This window comes from Indicator indicator, chromosome 26 (genome assembly GCF_027791375.1).
Source record: "Indicator indicator isolate 239-I01 chromosome 26, UM_Iind_1.1, whole genome shotgun sequence".
Taxonomy (NCBI): Eukaryota; Metazoa; Chordata; class Aves; order Piciformes; family Indicatoridae; genus Indicator; species Indicator indicator.
In genome coordinates, this window is record NC_072035.1 from 7727153 (window position 1) to 7744138 (window position 16986).

General features: G+C 48.7%; 1 protein-coding gene across 1 annotated transcript in view; it reads left to right on the forward strand.

The window, feature by feature from the left end:
- Nucleotides 1-16986, forward strand: part of NCOR2 (nuclear receptor corepressor 2) — a 177727-nt gene that overhangs the window by 14908 nt on the left and 145833 nt on the right. The window contains exon 3 of the mRNA XM_054392833.1: nucleotides 10285-10465. Coding sequence (XP_054248808.1) covers nucleotides 10285-10465 — 181 coding nt within the window. The remainder of the gene's footprint in view (nucleotides 1-10284; nucleotides 10466-16986) is intronic.

The following is a 16986-nucleotide window of genomic DNA, read 5'->3' on the forward strand; positions in this document are numbered from 1 at the left end:
TAGGAAGTAAAGGTGTGTGGTTGGGTTTGGTCTGTGGCTCCTGAGCCTGAAGGGAGGAGTGAGAAGAGCTCATTTCCACTGTGCATATCTGCTTACTCTTTGCTCTTCCTCCCTGCTTTCAATGTTTTGTTTTTCTTTCAGCATTTCTCTCACAGCTTTCTCCAAAGTGAGGGCTTGGGTTGTTTTTCTGTCTGCTCCCCTCACAGCTCTCCGTCTCTCCCCATTTTCTTCCCTAGCTTTCCATAAGAGCCTGGCAGTGTTTTTGGGTGTTCCGCAGGGAAAGTGCTGTGTGGCTGGGAAAGCTGTAGACACTTTAACCGCAGGAGCTGGTCTGTTCTGAAGGCCATCACTCTCGCTCTCTGTTTCATCTCAAAATGCTGCTCTTTCATAGTTTCTCTTCTGCATTTGATGCTTAGTGGTTTTGGAAAAAAGCTGGCCTGGAAGTGAAATAAGAGCCTTGCTGCAGTAGATTTGTGCAGAACTTTTTTTTTTTTTTTTTTTTTTGTAATGCCTATTTCCTAGGCTGAGAATAAAACCAGAGTAACAGAGACAAATCTTTCACTCTAAAATCATAATTGTTAGGCAGGAAGAACTCAGGGAGTGGGATAGATAAGGTGCAGGCAGGACCCTCTTTTCTGTTGGGATGAGTTCAGCTTGGTGCTCAGCAGAAACTTGAGATTTTGGAAGCAAGTCCAAGTTCTCACCCCAAAATCCAAATCCAGTTCTCATCCTGATGAGAATTTAGAAGCAAAAAGGCAGCCACCAAAGTTAGTTTTGTATCTGTCCTCGCGGATGTGCTCTTCTGGATTGTGCCTGCGGCACCTGCATGCACAGAGGGCACTGTCCCTTCAGATGACTCCTTGCAGCAGGCTACATTCCCTTGGCACACTGATTTCTCAGTGCTTTAATTTCTGCCCTCAGATTAACAGTGCTGAGCTGGAAGTGGTCAGATTCAGCTAAATTTGGGGGAGGTGAGTAAAGAGGACCCAGCAACATGCTGATGCCTGGTTTTGTTTTTCACACTACTTAGGGTTTGCAAAATGGAGAACCAGTTCTGCTCTTCAATAAAGTGAAGGTTTCAAGTTCTGAGTATGCTGTTTAAAAAAAACCCAACCATATCTTGGTTCTTCCATGTAACTGAAAAAAAAAAAAAATCCCCAACAGCAAGCCTTGGGGTCTGCTGTACCACACTTCTGATCTGGTGTGGTGATCCAAACATCTCAGTTTGGCTCACAAATATTCCAAACTCTCCAAAGTTGTGTTGAGAGTCACGTGAATGTGGGTAAATGTTAATTGAGGTTGTCAGTTCTAGATACACATCCAAATGCTTATCGTGGTTCCTTCACTTTCAACCTGAATGGTGAGGTTTTGGCATGCTATAATTCTTTTGCAACAGACCCAAGATACATTTCATCCCTCTTTTCCCTGGAGCATCTGAAAAATTGAGTATTTGCAGAAATGATACTGGGTAACAAAGCTAAAAATATCACTGACATTCAGCTCAGTTGTGCTGGAGTGCTGGGATACAGACCAAATAAAAAACCCCACACTGGGGAAACCTGGGGATGCAAGGTGGGGGGTCTGCAGAAATTTTCAGTCCAGTGTAATTAATTATTGAAGTAATTTGAACTGGGTGGCACTGGGGAGCTGTTAATCCATTTTTGCCAAGCCAGCTGCGGTTTCTCTGCATCCTTAAGCACTACACTCAAAATTTGTCTTGGGGGGGCTTTGCATTTTCATATTTGTGGTGTGAGGATTTGCTCTAAAATAGAATCATAGAATGCATTGGGTTGGAAGGGACCCTCAAAAGTCATCTTGCCCAACCCTCTGCACTAAGCAGAGACATCTCCAACTATATCAGGCTGCTCAGGACCCCATCAAGTTTGACCTTGAATGTTTCCAGGAACGGGGCCTCCACCACATGGATGAGCAACCTGTTCCAGAATTTCACTGCCGTGATGTGTTACAAATGGAGCCCTTTGGGTGCTTGGTTGCTCTCCTGATGGTTCCTGAGGTGCTCAAGTGCCAAGACCCTGGAGCTTTTGGAACAGGTTGGGTGCCTATCCTGAAAAATAGTTCTGACTATGCTTGATGTGGAGCAAAGCCTGGACAAGGGAGGTGAAAGCAACCAGCTCTGCAGCTGAGTCCCCTTGGCAGGTTCACACCAGGTGCATCTGTAAGCACTTTGGCTTTGTTCCTGGGCTGGAATTCAGGGTTTTGAGCAGAGGCAGCTGGCTCTCAGCATGAGGGGCTGGGGAGGAGGCAGCAACTGAAGGCAGATGAGTAAGGTGTGCAGCGCAGACACAGCAGGTAAGTAGAGGGAAGTGTGCTGTGTCTGAAATGAAGACCTCACCTTGGTTCCCTCTCTGATAGCCCACCTGGCATGCTGTGGTGGTGGGAGTGAGACAATCCTCTCCTTGAACCAAGTTTCTGTGGAAGGGAATTACTCCAATCCTCTGTTGCTTTGGGTTCAGAGGAAGCAGCCTGTCTGCTGTTGGTTGTGGGTGGTGGCTGCTCTTCCAGGATCACTCCCCTCCTTCAAGAAATCAATTTGGGAGTCAGGGCAAGTGGCAGACGGACAGCACTGGTGATGGAGCTCTGTTCCACATGGACATCCCTGCCCAGCTGTTGTCCTGCCTCATGCTGATTCAGAGCAGTGTCTGCAGCCAACGAGTAGTGATTCAGCATTTTGGCTGCTTGGTCCTGGTTCCTCAGAACCCACCTGCCCAGTGAGCAGCTGCTGCTTGCCCCACTCTCTTGGAAACTGCGGGGATTCATTTTACTCTCTGCTGGTTTCAGGGGGTTGTCTCCCACTTTGGCATTACCTTTATCTTAGGCAGATCTCTAAGGTCTTTTCATGTGGTATTTGAGGCTTGACCCCATGGATGCTTTAAATCCTGCTTATCCTGCAGAAACCTTTTGAGCTTGCTTAGGTGATCTTCCTGTAGTTTAACAGTTTTCTGTCTCTCCTGGCTGCAGTTTTGATGTGGTTAACTCGTCCAGTGAAAAGGGAAGAAGCAGTTAAGGATTTCACCATGAGTGCAGTGTTTTGAGTATGAATCAGGTTTTGGTGACAAAAAGCTGTTGACTGGTAACTTGCTGGAAGGAACGGAGTGCTGAGAGGATCCCACATTTTGGTGTTGCCTGAACAAGGAGCTTGTTGAACATCAGGATCAGGGAGCTGGATGTCACCACAGCTGAGCCTGATGGGTCAGGCAGGATGGGGAGAGCCAGTTCCTGAAGTGTCAGACCATCATGGGGTCCCCTCCCTCAAGGGTGATGTGTCTCCCTCTTCTTCTACCTTCCAATCTGGGCAGCCCAGTTCTGCAGGAGATGCTAGGGAGCTGCAGAATGCCCTCCAAGTGCATCAGCCTTGAGAGTTGTCATCACCTCTTGGTGGATGTGGTGACTTGAACTCTCTCTAGGCAGCAATTCTGGCTTGGAAGAAGGAAGGAAAACTTGAACCACTCTGTTGCTATAGAGAAAGTTGTCTCTGTCTGTCTTTGCAGAGATGTGCTGCTTTCCTTGATGTTTTTTTTGGTAGCAGGATTTTTCTTGGAAGGATCCACAGACTTCCCCTTGGCTTGCTCAGTTGGCTGTGCCAACTGGACTGCAGGGAGTGAAGAGAAGTATTTCAGGATCTGCTGTTGGTACAAGTCGTACCATGAATGCTTGCAGAGGAATGTCCTGGCAAGGTGACAAGGATTAGTTCTTTTTATTTTTTTTTCCCCTCCTCTCTTCTATATATATTTTGGTCCACAAAAGAAGTGAGAAAAACTGGGTTGAGTGTTAAATGGCAGGTGCCAGTGGGGTGAGGGGTCTGAAAAATCAAGGAACCGTGTGTGTGGTTTTTTTTTTAATCCCCTATGTGTTGGGATTTTAAATGAGGTTCCTTAACCAGCACAGGAATGCTGGGGTGGATAATTGCTTCTCTGGCAGAAGACGTGGCTGTAAATAAGCGGTGTGCATATTCACACAGTAGATCCCACCTTTACCCAGAGTCAGATGAGTCACTGTTTTCCTCAGATCATTTTCCCAGCTCACCAGGAGAGCCAGGCTCCTTTTTTGGAGCCTTTCTGCTGAGCGCAGCCGTGAGGAGCTCAAGGAGCTTGCCCGGTGCTGATCTGAAGGATGACATTTTGGATACGTTAAGCAGCTGCTGTGTTTCTGGAGCCATCTGAGGTAGCCATCCAGCAATGGTGCAATCCAGCACGGGAGCAAAGCCTAATTACTGTGCTTATTGAATGTGATTAATCCTGCTGGCTGAGGAGCCTGGGGAGCAGTGGGAAGCTGGGGCAGTGTGCGTGGCTGCTGGAAATCACATGTGGCCCTCGCTCTTCATCTGTGCTGAGCCAAATGGCACCAACTGCTCCTGAGTTAGCAATGCCACCCAGCCCATGTTAGTTATGGGCTTTAATTAAGTTTCCATTTTTAAAGGTGACCCTTCTCTCAGGAGCGAGCAGTGCTGCGGCTGGGAGCCCTGCAGCCATACATCTTTTGTGTCTGTTCGCACTTGAAATGATGTTCTGGAGGACACATTCTTAATTTTTTTAAAAATTTTTCCTCCCCACAAATGAACGTGGGAAAAGAACAGCTGGAAAGGGCAGATGCTGGCATGTAGACTTTTGGTGGCAAGTTTTGTCTTGCAAGGACCCTCTGCTCCAATGTGTGCTCTGGGCATGTCCACAAGCAGGCACAGAGGGTGACCAAGGCTCTGTGGAGATGTGCCACTGTGCCCTGGTAAGGAGGTGTGAGGAGAAACCTGGGCTTTGCCTTGGCTAGAATGAAGGTGAAAGTTCCTGAAGCATCTTTACCCTACATAAACTTGAAGCAGATTTATTTTGGGGGAGGACAAGAGGTCTTGCAATGTTTGCAGCAGGCCTAGTGAAATGTGGGATGTTCCCAAAGCCATTAGTTCAGGGAGTGCTCCAGCTACCCAGCACTGCCAAGAGGCCTTTCCTGTGGGGCTCCTTGTTTTGCATGCCTGGAGAAGGCATGTGGGGAAGCTTGTGGAGAGCCACAACTGTTCCTTCTCCTGAGTGAGGCAATGTCATTGTGTGGCACAGTGTTAAAGCTTCTGCTGGTCCCATCCATGAGTAATTCAGGCTGTGTATGGAGATGTTCAATATGCAAGCATCTGCTCTCATCTAAATTGCAGTTGGCTGAGAGGGTTGCATGGGGTGGCTGAGGCACAGCTACCTGCCCATGTGGGAATGCACAGCTGGAGCAGCATCAGGATGCATGTGGGGCCTCCTGGTCACAAGTGCTCAGTCAGACATCACAAGGACCTGGAGTCTTTGAGCTGGACCACATGATGCATGCTGTTTAAGGCTGTCCCACACCTTTGGCTTGGGAAGCCTCAATGCTGCTGCTGCTGTTAGACATTGCTTGAGGGCATGGGAGCTCCACCTGCCCCAGCCATACTGGTTGTTCTTCCTATGGCCCCTGTTGTTAAGGCAAGAGGGCTTTTCTTCTCCACCTATATGACAGAAGGAATCTGTCATCTGGCCCTGTATGTGTTTTTCTAGCTGTCTGGTGGCAGGTTTGCTCCTACAAACCCTCCAGTTTCTCCGTAACAGGTCTCAACTTGCCTGGTCTCCCACTCTGGCTGTCATTTAGCTGTAAAGGGGCTGCTGAAACCTTGGATGAACGTCAGTGTTGACTATAAATAATTCACTCTGACACTGGTGGTTTTCTGTATTAGTGGCTTTCAAAGGCGTTTTGTTGTCTGTCTGTATCTGTGAGGCCTGGAGACTTCTGTAAAAGCTTTTTTTTTTCTTTTTTTTTTTGAGACAATTTCCCACCCAACTATCTGAGCCAGAGGAAATAAGCAGCTACAGAAAGGAGAACATTTGTCTTGGTTCTGGTTCCAAGAGAAGGCAAGAGCCAGTTTTCCAACCCAGTTATGTTGTTTGGCCCCAGGATGTAAGGAACAATATTTGTGGATGGGTGCAAAGCTTCAGCTGTGCCCTTGCTGGGAAGCTGGTGGGAGCTGGCTCAGAGTCACTGCTGGTGTTTGGAGCCCTTGGTGCAGGAGGCACATCTTCATAAAGTCAAGCTGGGTTCACTGGGTGTTGTAGAACAGCAGTCATCCCTCCTGCTGCCACCTTCTGCTGCTCAGCTGATGGAGAAATGGGAGTTTGAAGGGCAGAGGAGGGTTGTGTGGCTCTGAAAAGCCAGGCAGTATACTCCTGAGGTAGGTTAGTGGTGTGGGAGAGCCTGCCCTGACCTTCTCCAAAACTTTGTACGTGCTCATTCTGTCATGATTTGGCTTCAACAAAGGAGGTAAAATCCATTTAGATTCCATCAGGGCTGCTCTTACAAGCTTCAAGGGCAGCTCAGGATGTCTCATTTGATCCTTTCTCCCAGGAGAGAGCTGCTCTCAGGTTCCTTTATACCTAGCTTGCAGTTAGCCCTTTTTATCAGCCCATCTTGTGCTCAGCTGATTCTAATGTAAGTATAATGCAGCAGATGTTTTGCTAGGTCCCAGTGGCCTGCATGTGCTGGAGCAAGGTGCAAGTGCCCCACACTTGCTGAAGGATTTTGTCTGCTCCTTCCTTCTGAACACCCTATGTGAGCCTGCCCAGGGGATGACCCTGGTGAATCAGTAACGTGGCTCTGCAGCTGGTAGGGTGTGATGGGTCTGTCAGATCAGTAATAAACCAAAGGTCTAATCTGGGGTTATTGTGGTCTGCTGGACTCACACCTGCCCAAAGCAGAGCTGGAGGTTGGGGCAGACCCTGGCTCCTTGCCTTGGTGTCAGCAGGTCTCATGATGTTCTGCTTCTTTTAAGTTGTTTAGTGTTTGTGAGGGAGGACTCCAAGTGAAGACTAACCTGCATCACTTCGTAATTAGCTCTGACATTTGGTTCATTTCATTTCATCATGAGTAAGTCACATGCAATTAAAACCACTCTTTTCCTTCAGCAAAGTAGGGATCTCTGGAATACACCAGCTGGGTGGGAGCTATTTGGAAACACAGCAAACCTTCAAATTGGGTGTAACAGGAGAGGTTTTTAGGGCTGTTTTTACACAGACAGCGACATCAGCCCTGTCTAAAAGTCTGTTGTAAAGGGCTTACTGCAGGTGGGGATGTCAAGAAAGAAAGGTCTGAAGGCTCTAGGCAAGAGGTGAGGCTGCACCTCAAATACAGCATTCAGTTTTGGGCCCCTCACTACAAGAAATGCATTGAGGTGCTGGAGCATGTCCAGAGAAGGGCAATGAAGGTGATAAAGGGTCTGGAGGCCTTACAAGAAGTGGCTGAGGGTACTGGGGTGGTTCAGCCAGGAGAAGAGAAGGCTGAGGGGAGACACCATGTAGAGTTGCTCTCTACAACTGCCTGAAAGGAGGTTGTGGTGAGGAGGGTGTTGGTCTTTTCTCCCTAGTGTCAGGTAGTAGAACAAGAGGAAGTTGCCTGAAATTGTGCCAGGGGGGTTAGATTGGATATTAAGAAAAATTTCTCTACAGGAAGAGTGATCAGGCATTGGAACAGGCCTCTGCCACCCAGGGAGGTGGTAGAGTCACCGTCCCTGAAGATAGTCAAGAAATGTGTGGACATGGCACTTTGGGACGTGGTTTATGACCATGATGACCTTATGTTGACGGTTGGATTCAATGACCTTAGAGGTCTTTTTCCAACCAAAACAATTCTGTCATTCTGTGATTCTAAGAGCACTTGGTGTGTGCAGCCAGGACAGGCTGAGTGGGTTGTGTCAGGCAAGGTGACCTCGGGAGTGGCTGGAAATTCCAGTGGATAAAGTTAATAGCAGTTCCAATGGATGTGGAAATGGAAATGAAATAGCACCCTGTAACACTGCAGCTGCTTTCCCTGGCGTGGCCCCTGCCTGGCTGGAACTGCCTTTGAAAAGCTCTGAGCCTTGCTCTTATCTTAGAAATACAAAGCATGGCAGTTGTGTTGGGTTCCTGCCAACTGCAGAGGTCTGGGAGCCATCCTGAGTCAATTAGCAGTTTCTTGGTAATATGGCTTTAAAAAAAAAAAAGGGAAGAAGTGAAAATAAATACATCTGACTTTTAATTGCCTCGGTACAGCAGAGCCTCGGGTGTTGGAATATTTTAGCACCTGCCCAGCTCAACAGTTGCTTATTGTCCCTGGGTTTTACAGCAAAGCCCAGGATTTTGGCATGCAGCTGCGGGCAGGCAGGGTTTGGGACAAGCCAGCAGGAAACTTGAGAGATGCCAGGAGATATTTCTGGGCTTGCTGAGAAAAGTTGAGGATCATTCAGTGTGAAAGTGTTTGCAGGTGAAGGGAGCTGTGCTTCCATGCCAGATTTCAGAGCTGTTTCTGCTCTGAGAAGTTTGCTGTGTGAGCTGTGCTCTCATAGGTTGGGGGTTGGAGTGGCAAAGGCAGTGCAGGAGCTTCCCTGTTCTGCCATCCCCTTTTTTGCTGGGAAGGAGGAAGAGGACGAGCCAGATTATGTTTCTGTGTGTCAGCAGCAAAGCTGCTGCCCAAATCCTAGCATCAGCTGCCTGTGCCAAAGCCGCAGCAGCAGTTTGGCATGCACATGCTTTGTGCCTGCTGTTGATGTTTAAATAAAATTGTAAAAACGAGCAATAGCACCTTTAGCTTGCTTCCCCAAAGCAGGGATGAGTTTGGCACAGTGCTGCAGGGGAGGGCAGAGGGCTTTGCTTGCCGTGGTGTCCCTGAGAAGGTGGCTTTCACCAGGGTTCCTCCTCTCTCTGGATGCGGTCCAGAGCCGTTACAGCTGCTGGAAAGACTCCCGCTGGCTTCAGAGGGCTCTGGCTCCTTCTTTTTGTCATCCTCTCCCAGATACTTAATTAGCTAGGTAAAAATGACCATCAGCAGTTGCAGTTTGTGGGTGGGGGCCATATGATGTTGTCTGTTGTGCTTCCTTACGGCAAAACACATCCCCTCCCTTCCTCCCCTTCCAGTAGCTCCAAAGGCTGTGTCACTTGTTGGTGTTTGGTAACTGGGGAAGATACTTCACCACACAGCTCAGGAGAACTTGAACAATTTTGTTTAAGGGGAAAAGGAAAAAAAAGCCATGATTTTTTTTTTCCTTAAAACTTTGAATCTACTGTACTTCACTTTAGTGTGTTTTGTTGTTGTGGTGGTTTTTTTTTATTTTTTTTTTTTTGAGGCACTTCTGCCTAAAGTGTTAAAAACACACCCTTGGAGCTGCTGCAGCAAAGCTGATCCTTGGGCATAGTAAAAAGTTTAATGTATTTTTGAAGGATCCCTTTACAATTCCCACAAGAGAATCCTCTTAGGAAAAATAGAGCTGGGGAAAAAAAAAGGAAAAAAAAAAAAAAAGCTTGACATTTGTTTTAAGAAAGCAAACCCAAATCCCATTTCCACATATCACCAGGTGCATCATATTTAGCAGGTGAGAGGTATTTGAGCCTGCTGCAGCATGTCAGCACAGTTGCCATCCATGGCTAATGTGCCCTCATTGCTTGCCAGGTCTGTGTTGGAGACATGCAACTAATTACATGTGCCTGGCTTCTTTCCTCCCTCATCCTGGAAAAAGAAATCCCTCCTGTCTAGCCATGGAGGAGTGTGTGTTTTTCCCCAGCACATAATCTTTGGTATTCCTGTAGAAGCTGTTAAATATGAACAGGTATCTTTGGCTAAGTAAGCCAAATGTGGCAGAAAGGAGCTGGGCTTAGGGGCCACAGGGAGATTTATGGGCCAGGTTTGAGGATTTGGCAAGCTTTGGCTTTTTCTGGCCAGCCTGACACATGTGGTATGACAGGGAAGGCTCAAAACTGCAGCCTTGTTCCTTTGCCCTAGTGTAGAAGCAGCAACCTACTGTGTGTGGTGGAACAGGAGATGGCAAGTAGGGCTTTCCAGGCAACCTGAAGGTAGTGCTGAGGCAGGGGACAGCAAGGCTGCCTGTTGGGCTTGGAGGATGGCAGTGTAGATGTGGTGCTGAGGGACATGGATTAGTGGTGGACTTGGCAGTGCTGGGTTAATGGTTGGACTTGATGGTCTTAAAGGTCTCTTCCAACCAAAATGATTCAGTGATTCTGTGATGCTGCACTCCATGTCCTACTCCCCTGGCTGATTGCCTGGTTCTGCCTACCTGCAATGAGCCCTCCAGGAGAAGCACCATGCCCAGCAGTCAAGCTATGGAGCTGTGCATCCTGGGTCTGCAAAGACCTGAGGTGTTTGAGTCCAGGGCCACCTGACCTACCTTCATGCATCCTTCTGGATGCCCTCTGACTTTGAGTGGCTTGTGGTTGTAGAGCCTGGATAGAGCAGAGCTGGCTTGTTTACTAAAGGCTCATTTCTCTTTGTCACCAGATCTCAGGAGCTGCACCTGAGAACTGAGGCTCATTCCTATCTCTCGGACCTGACCAAGCCATCAGATTTGGAGTTCATTGAAACCAAGAGGCCACGCCTGGATCTACTGCAGGACTCCCTGATGCGCCACTCGCCTCTCCTGAACCAGACCCAGCAGGGAGGGACAGAGGATCTCTCCAAGGTAAGGAGGCAACAGGCTGAGGTGCTAGCTGGATGTGGGGTCTTTGTTTTGGGATCCCCTTGGCTTGTGTAGAGCCTCCTCTGAGGCTCTGAGCCATTACTGAAATCAGTGTAAGTGGTGGTTCCTGCTGCATCAAGCAGTGCTTGGTGGTGTCAGGTGATACTCACCGAGAGGGTTCACTGCTTTGGGGAAACAGAAGTTTATCAGCTTTCCTCATAACTGGTGCAGTCACAAGCTTGCATCTGCTGACCTATTAGAGGCACCAGAACAACCCGGAAGCTCCTTTAGGATAAATTAGAGATAGCCATGTCTGGCTTTTCTGGGTGCTGTGCCCTGATTTGATTTTTACTTGACCTTTCTCATTTATCACCTCTCTTTATTTAATATTGCTGTCTGAAAGGTTTGAATCAGCTGCTGGTGGTTCTTTAATATAATCTTCCCCTGGAAAGCCTCCTTGCCTTGGTCTCGTTTAACAAAGCAAATTGTTTACTTGCAACTGTCCCTTCTGCATGTGTAACAAATGTTGCAAAGATAAATCCTGTGCCTGGGTGCCTGTTGGGGTTTACTTTCATGCTCTATTGGGGTAAACTGTGTTTGATTTTTTTACCTCAAGCTTGGACATGTTCCTGATTGGCAGGAAAGTCTTACTGGGTAAACATGCTGGAGGCAGCTGGGCTTCAGAGATACCTGAGCCCTCAGTGAAATGAAAAGGATGTCACATCCTTAGGCAGGGTGAGGGGGATGGTTTGCTGTGGGTGCTCATTGAAATAATACCCCAGCAAGAGAGGTCTTGCTTGGCAATGCCAGGATGTTTGGGCATCTCTTAGCCATACAGTGCTGGTGGGCCTGACATGAGATCCCTCTGACCTTGGGTGAGAAGGACATTTAACTTTGGGGTAGTTCAGATGCCAAGGTAACCCTGGCTGGATCTCCTGGAGGAGAGGGCTGCAGGGACTGCCAATTAGGAATGGTTAGCTGATGCTGGAAGGGATGTAGCAGCTCTTTAAGAGCCCAGTTTGAACTCAGAGACCACAAGAAATGCACCAGACACATCAGGTTGCTGTCCTTTAGCTCTTGAAAGCGTACAGCCTTGGAAAAGATGTCTCCAAGGAGCTGTGACACTTCTGTGTCCCATCTTTGATGCTCCCTCTGAGATGTGTCTTAATGAGGAGCCTGCTCTCCATGCTACTGGGATATGTTCTGGTGGCTCTGAACTGAGAATACTCAGGGTGTGCTGGATTGGGTGGCTGATGGGGAAAATAAACTGAAAAACATTCGCCCTCCAAAGATGTGAGGAAACCAGGACAGCTTTTCTGTCTGCACAATAATTCCATCAGCAGCTCTGTTCTGCCTCTCACTGGAAACCCATGTGTTGTCTCAGCTATTTGTTTCTAACAGGCAAAGCTGCTCTTGAGGCATTAGTTAGTGAGTTCAGGGGCTTCATTTTGCTTCTTGGTCTGTGACACATTTCCTAGAATTACATGCATCTTATGGGGCTTAAAACATCTGTTAATGAAAGAGAGAGAAAGCTGTGAGGTACGATTCAGCAAGACAAGTTTATGCTTTTAGCAGAGCCATTTGTAATTTCAGGGCCTGTAGGGAAGAAAATAAATGGGGTGTCCCTGACTACTGAGAGCCTAAGTGCAGCTGGGATTAGTAGCTCAAAACTAGCAGGGGCTGATTTCAGAATGGATTTGATGGAACTCCCTGCCAGACTGGAATGATCTCAGTGCTGTTCAAGTGGCTGGGAGCAGAAGGCAGGTCTGGGATGTAGGACTATCACTCTGAAGGTGTATCTGCCTTCACAGCTTGGGAAATTGGATTAATAGCAGTCTTTTGGCTTTATTCTTGAAGAGTCATCCTCAGAGTGGTCTATGAACTGCTTTTTGTGGACATTAAGGTTGTGCTACCGCTCCTGGAGGTGATCCGTGCGTCACCCTGAGCCTCAGTGTGTTAGATGCTGTGGGTGTGCAGGTCCAAAGGAAATGCCATAAACCAAGACTGGTTGTTGTCCATGAGCTCTGGGCACTTGCATAGCTGGGCTGCTTGCATGCGTCAAGCTACTTGTGCCTGTGCTATGCCAGCAATGGTCTGATACAGCGCTGAGCTCTGATGGTGTAGATCATCAGCTGAAACAGCTGATGAAGAGAAGCTGTGCTGAGCTCCATGGCTGCCATTAGTTCCTCTCTTCGACTGATGTGACCTCCTGGAAGAACACATCACGATGCAGCTCATCCTGGTGGCTGACCCCCGCTCTGCTCCATCCCTGTGGATGCTGGCTTACACTTAATTCCTAGCAGCACTGTGCTTGTCCTGCTGACTCAGCATGTCCTCTGTTCTCAGAGGTTATTCTACAACCTTCTTTGCTTCCTGCAAGCACCTTGCAGAGTGGGTGCAGAGCCAGAAGTGTCTCTGCATTTGCAAGCCAGGGTACATGCCTGGTGGCATTGTGGCACACAGTGGCACACGTTCAGCAGCAGGACGTGTCCCAGTGACCAGAGCTGGAGAAAGAAATTTGCTGTTCTGTTTGTGCTGCTGACTCAGAGCCTGATGAAGTCATTCGATACTTTATCTAGGGCAGCTTTGCTAGGGTGAGCTCTGTGGGTGAGATGTGCCACGTGAGCCCAGTTATTACTAAACACACTGGTGGTTGTTTGGACAGAGTATCCCAGGAGTTGTTCCCTTACCCCTTAACCCCATTCCATGCTGTTGTAGTCACTGCATGGGGAGAACAGAAATTTACTCATTGGAGTAACAGCACTGGAAGTGCTTTTCACAGTGATTGTGCAAATCAAACTAATTCTTGCACAGTGAAGAGCTCCACAAGGCCCTTAATAAAAAGGGTAGGGGCTTGGTTGTGTGCTTGGTGTGCCAGCTGGGCTGTCCCACAGGATGTCACTGTAATGCAGCAGCAATGGGTGTTGTGCTCAGGCAGTGGGTACCAATTGGTCTCTGCTGGTTTCAGAGCAGTGCTGGAGCTGAGATGTGGAGTTCAGATCTGTGGTGGGGTGTGAAATTAGCACATGCCTGATAATTACTGATTACATTGGATTTACCAACCTCAGGCCAGGGAAGTTAACACCGTTCCTATGTATCACCAGGGTCTTTGGTTGGGGCTTTAAGCTGTGCTCTGAACCTGGATGAGTGATTAGGGTGACAAATGCTGGTAACATCTTCCAGAGGTTTTTCCCCAAAGCAAAGTGGATCTCCTATGTCTTTTATAATGTGGGGTGCACTGGACCCCTTTCAGGATCACAGTGGTCTCATTCCAATTGAGGCTTGGGTTGTGAGGCACAGATCATGTGTTCTACTACATCAACACCTTTATAGCTGGCCTTCAAGCCACACTTTGGGCAGTGTGCCTTTGAAAAGCAGCAGAAGCTTTACAGCTAAACCTCAGCTGGTCTAGTAAAAGAGTTTGCCTTTCCTTATGAAACTTGCATTGCTCGTATCCTCAAACATTGGCGTTTCTTTCCAAGCTAGGGGAAGTAGGAGGTTGTTTATTGCCTGCTTCACCCACTTCAGCATCTTTTTGCCTGAAAGAGGGATTGCTGCCATGTTCCTAGTGCTGGGCTCCTGCTGGAGGACATGGCCAGGAGGGCCCCAGGGAGCTCAGTCTTCAGGTGGAGAAATGAAATATCTTCATACCCTCTGCACCAGTGTGGGCTGATGCTGCATCTGAGGTGCTCCCTTGAGCTGGCTGAGAATAACCAGGCACAGCTGAAGCAGGACTGGGTTTTCCATGGCTGCAAAAGCCTGGCTGTGAGAGTTGCTGGAGGAGTTGCCATGATGCAGATTTACCAGGTGTGCTCTTGGTGGAGATGCAGGAGCTGGTTCCCAGGACCCTTCATGGCTTCTGTTTTCTTTCCAACAGCAAAAGTCAAAGACCTCCATCATGTAACAGCAGACAGGAGTAAAGCATGCAGGTCCAGAGCAGACCAGTAACATAGCTGCATGATCCTCTGTCTCTGTGCCTACGTGCACAGTGGGTGCTGTGGGCCGTCCTGCCCATGGGGATGCTGAGTGTGGCACGTCTGGTCCAGCAGTGCCTGCTCTCCCCTCTCCAGAGCTGCAGCTTGGGGCTGCCTCTCCCCTACCACTGTTTCTTATTCCTATTATGCTTCCACTTGTTCTTCTTCCCATTTCTGAGACTGCTTTTCCACCACGTACAAGATTTGCTGCTCCTTCCTATAGGATGTGAGTCAGTCGTGATCTGCGTTTAGTCCCTTTGCAAGAGCGGGCTGGCTGCACTTACACATAGCCATTCCTGTTGCTCCAGCAGGAATTAGCTTACTGGGAGCTATGTAGTGTCATGGGTACAGGGCTGGGTGGAGGCTTAGGGAAGCTGAACCTCGTTGCCATCTGCTCTGGCAGGCTGCTGGTCACTGGGTAAGTCTCTTCCCCTTTCTGTATCTCAGATTTCCCCAGCAGTCCAAGGGACAATGCCACTTCCCTCTTTTGTAAAATAATTAACAACTATTGCTGGGAAAGGACTATTAAGGAGCCATGTGTTGTTAGGACTTGGACTCTGCTTTATATTGTTGAAGAGTTTTCATTTCTTCCCTTTCTGTGTATTTTTTTTTCTGGTGATGCTAGACACTAAAAAAGGGAATAAGAAAAGGGAAGGGGGGAGTCTTGGAAAAGACAGCACCAAGGCCAGGAAATACGTACAGCAAAGCAGAAATTAGGGCAAAGGATATGCTGCTTTGATGCACGTTAATGTGGCTTTAAAAGCAATTAGTTGCAAAAGGAGGAATTAACACATTTAAAATGCCTTTTTAATGATGCATTGAAGCCAACAGTATACATGCCAGATTTCACACTGGCTGCCCGTTCCAGAACCCAATTTACAATAAACTCCTGGAAAAGAGGCTGTAGGATGGAAAGGTTCTTGGCTAGCCCTCTAAGTCCTGCTCTGGCCGTGGGCTGGCAGAGCACCAAGGACAACCAAAAGGCCTTTTGGGAGCCCTGCTTCCTCCTTGCTGTGCTGGCTGCTCCCTTGGCACTTCTGTCCCCTGATAGCTGCCCTGTCCCTTGTGGGATGTGCAAGGGTGAGGAGCGGGAGGCTGAGGAATTCCAGCAGCAGGGTTTACCCCAGCACAGGGAAGGATGCTCAGAGAAGACAGCTCCCGGCACCAGATATCTGGGCTGGTAAATCACCAGTGGTGTTTCTGCTCCATGGATTTGTTATGGGAACATTGATCTGTTGCTGGGATTAACCTCTCAGAGTTTCCAGTGGGTTGGTCTCACAGTTATTAATGAAACTGGCTGGAACTCATGTTGACCTTGGCAGAGGCCCCAGTTGGCTTGGAGGTAACTGGCAAAAGCATAATCTCTAATTGAGTAATCCAGTGCTGGGGGAAGGGGAGCAGAGGGGGTGGAAACTCAGCAGTGCTTTGAACGGGGAGAGCTGCCGTGCTCTGACAGGATGCGTAGGCGTGGAGCGTTTGGAAAGGCGCTGGGCACAGCGGCTGCTGAGGGAGCTAGCAAAAGTGAGGTGGCATCTGGGTTCCTGCACCCTGGGCTCCCACATGTAGAAACTAGCCCAGAATTCCAGTGCCTCCCCGTGATTTATTGCTGTGGAACAATGGCACAGAGGGGCTGCAGAATGAAATGAAGCTGTGAGCGTCAGCTGTCCTGGGCAAATGTCCTCCTGTAGCCTGTGAGTCTGTGGTGTGGATCATATGGGCTCCCTTCCCCACTGAGGGTGGTCCTCTTGGGAAGAAGAACTCGGGGCTCATTACTGGGGCTTTTGGTGAGAGTCTGCAAGCAGAGACCCAGTGACAGTGCAGGGCTGTCCTCCTTGGCTGTGTGCCTCTCCCACAGGAGAGGGAGCTGGTTCCTTGACCACCTGTGGTTGTGGCCACATCTGGTGGGGAAGAGGTGGCTGCCAGAAAACTCCACAGGACACCTGGGCAGAGAGGTCCTGTGGAGCCACAGGAGCACTGATGGAGAGGGATCGCAGCAGTGCTGCCAGTGCCCTGCTGCTCTCTCCAGATTATCCACGTGAGATGCTGAGTTCTGTGCCAGCGCGTGGCTTGATCAGCCCTGTGAAAGGTGAGATGCCTGTAACAACTTGCCACAAGAAGACTACCTCTCACCCTCAGGACTGCTAGGTGCTCAGTTCAAAGCCTGCACGCACTGCCTGGCTTCCCAACTGCTTCTTGGAGGAGTGGACTTCTATGGAAGTGGCTGTAACCTCAGGTCTGAGTGATTAAATGGAACCAACAGTACAAACACACCTACGTCTTTCCTGCTTTTGTCCTCCTTCCCCTGTGGAGAGCAGCATTTCTTAGTAACTCTCCTTGCAGCCAGCTTGGAGAGGAGGCAGGCTGGGCTCTCCCCATAGTCCTCGGGCTGGTGGGGCAGTTGTATGTCCATCAGGGTATGGGACTGCAGAGTTCAGCAGCTGTAGGAGGATCTTCCTGCAACGTTTTCAACGTGCACTCCTCTGCTGTGTGGTTGCTCATGCTGTTGACTTGTGCCTGATAAAAATCTGATGGCAAAAACGATTTGGTAGG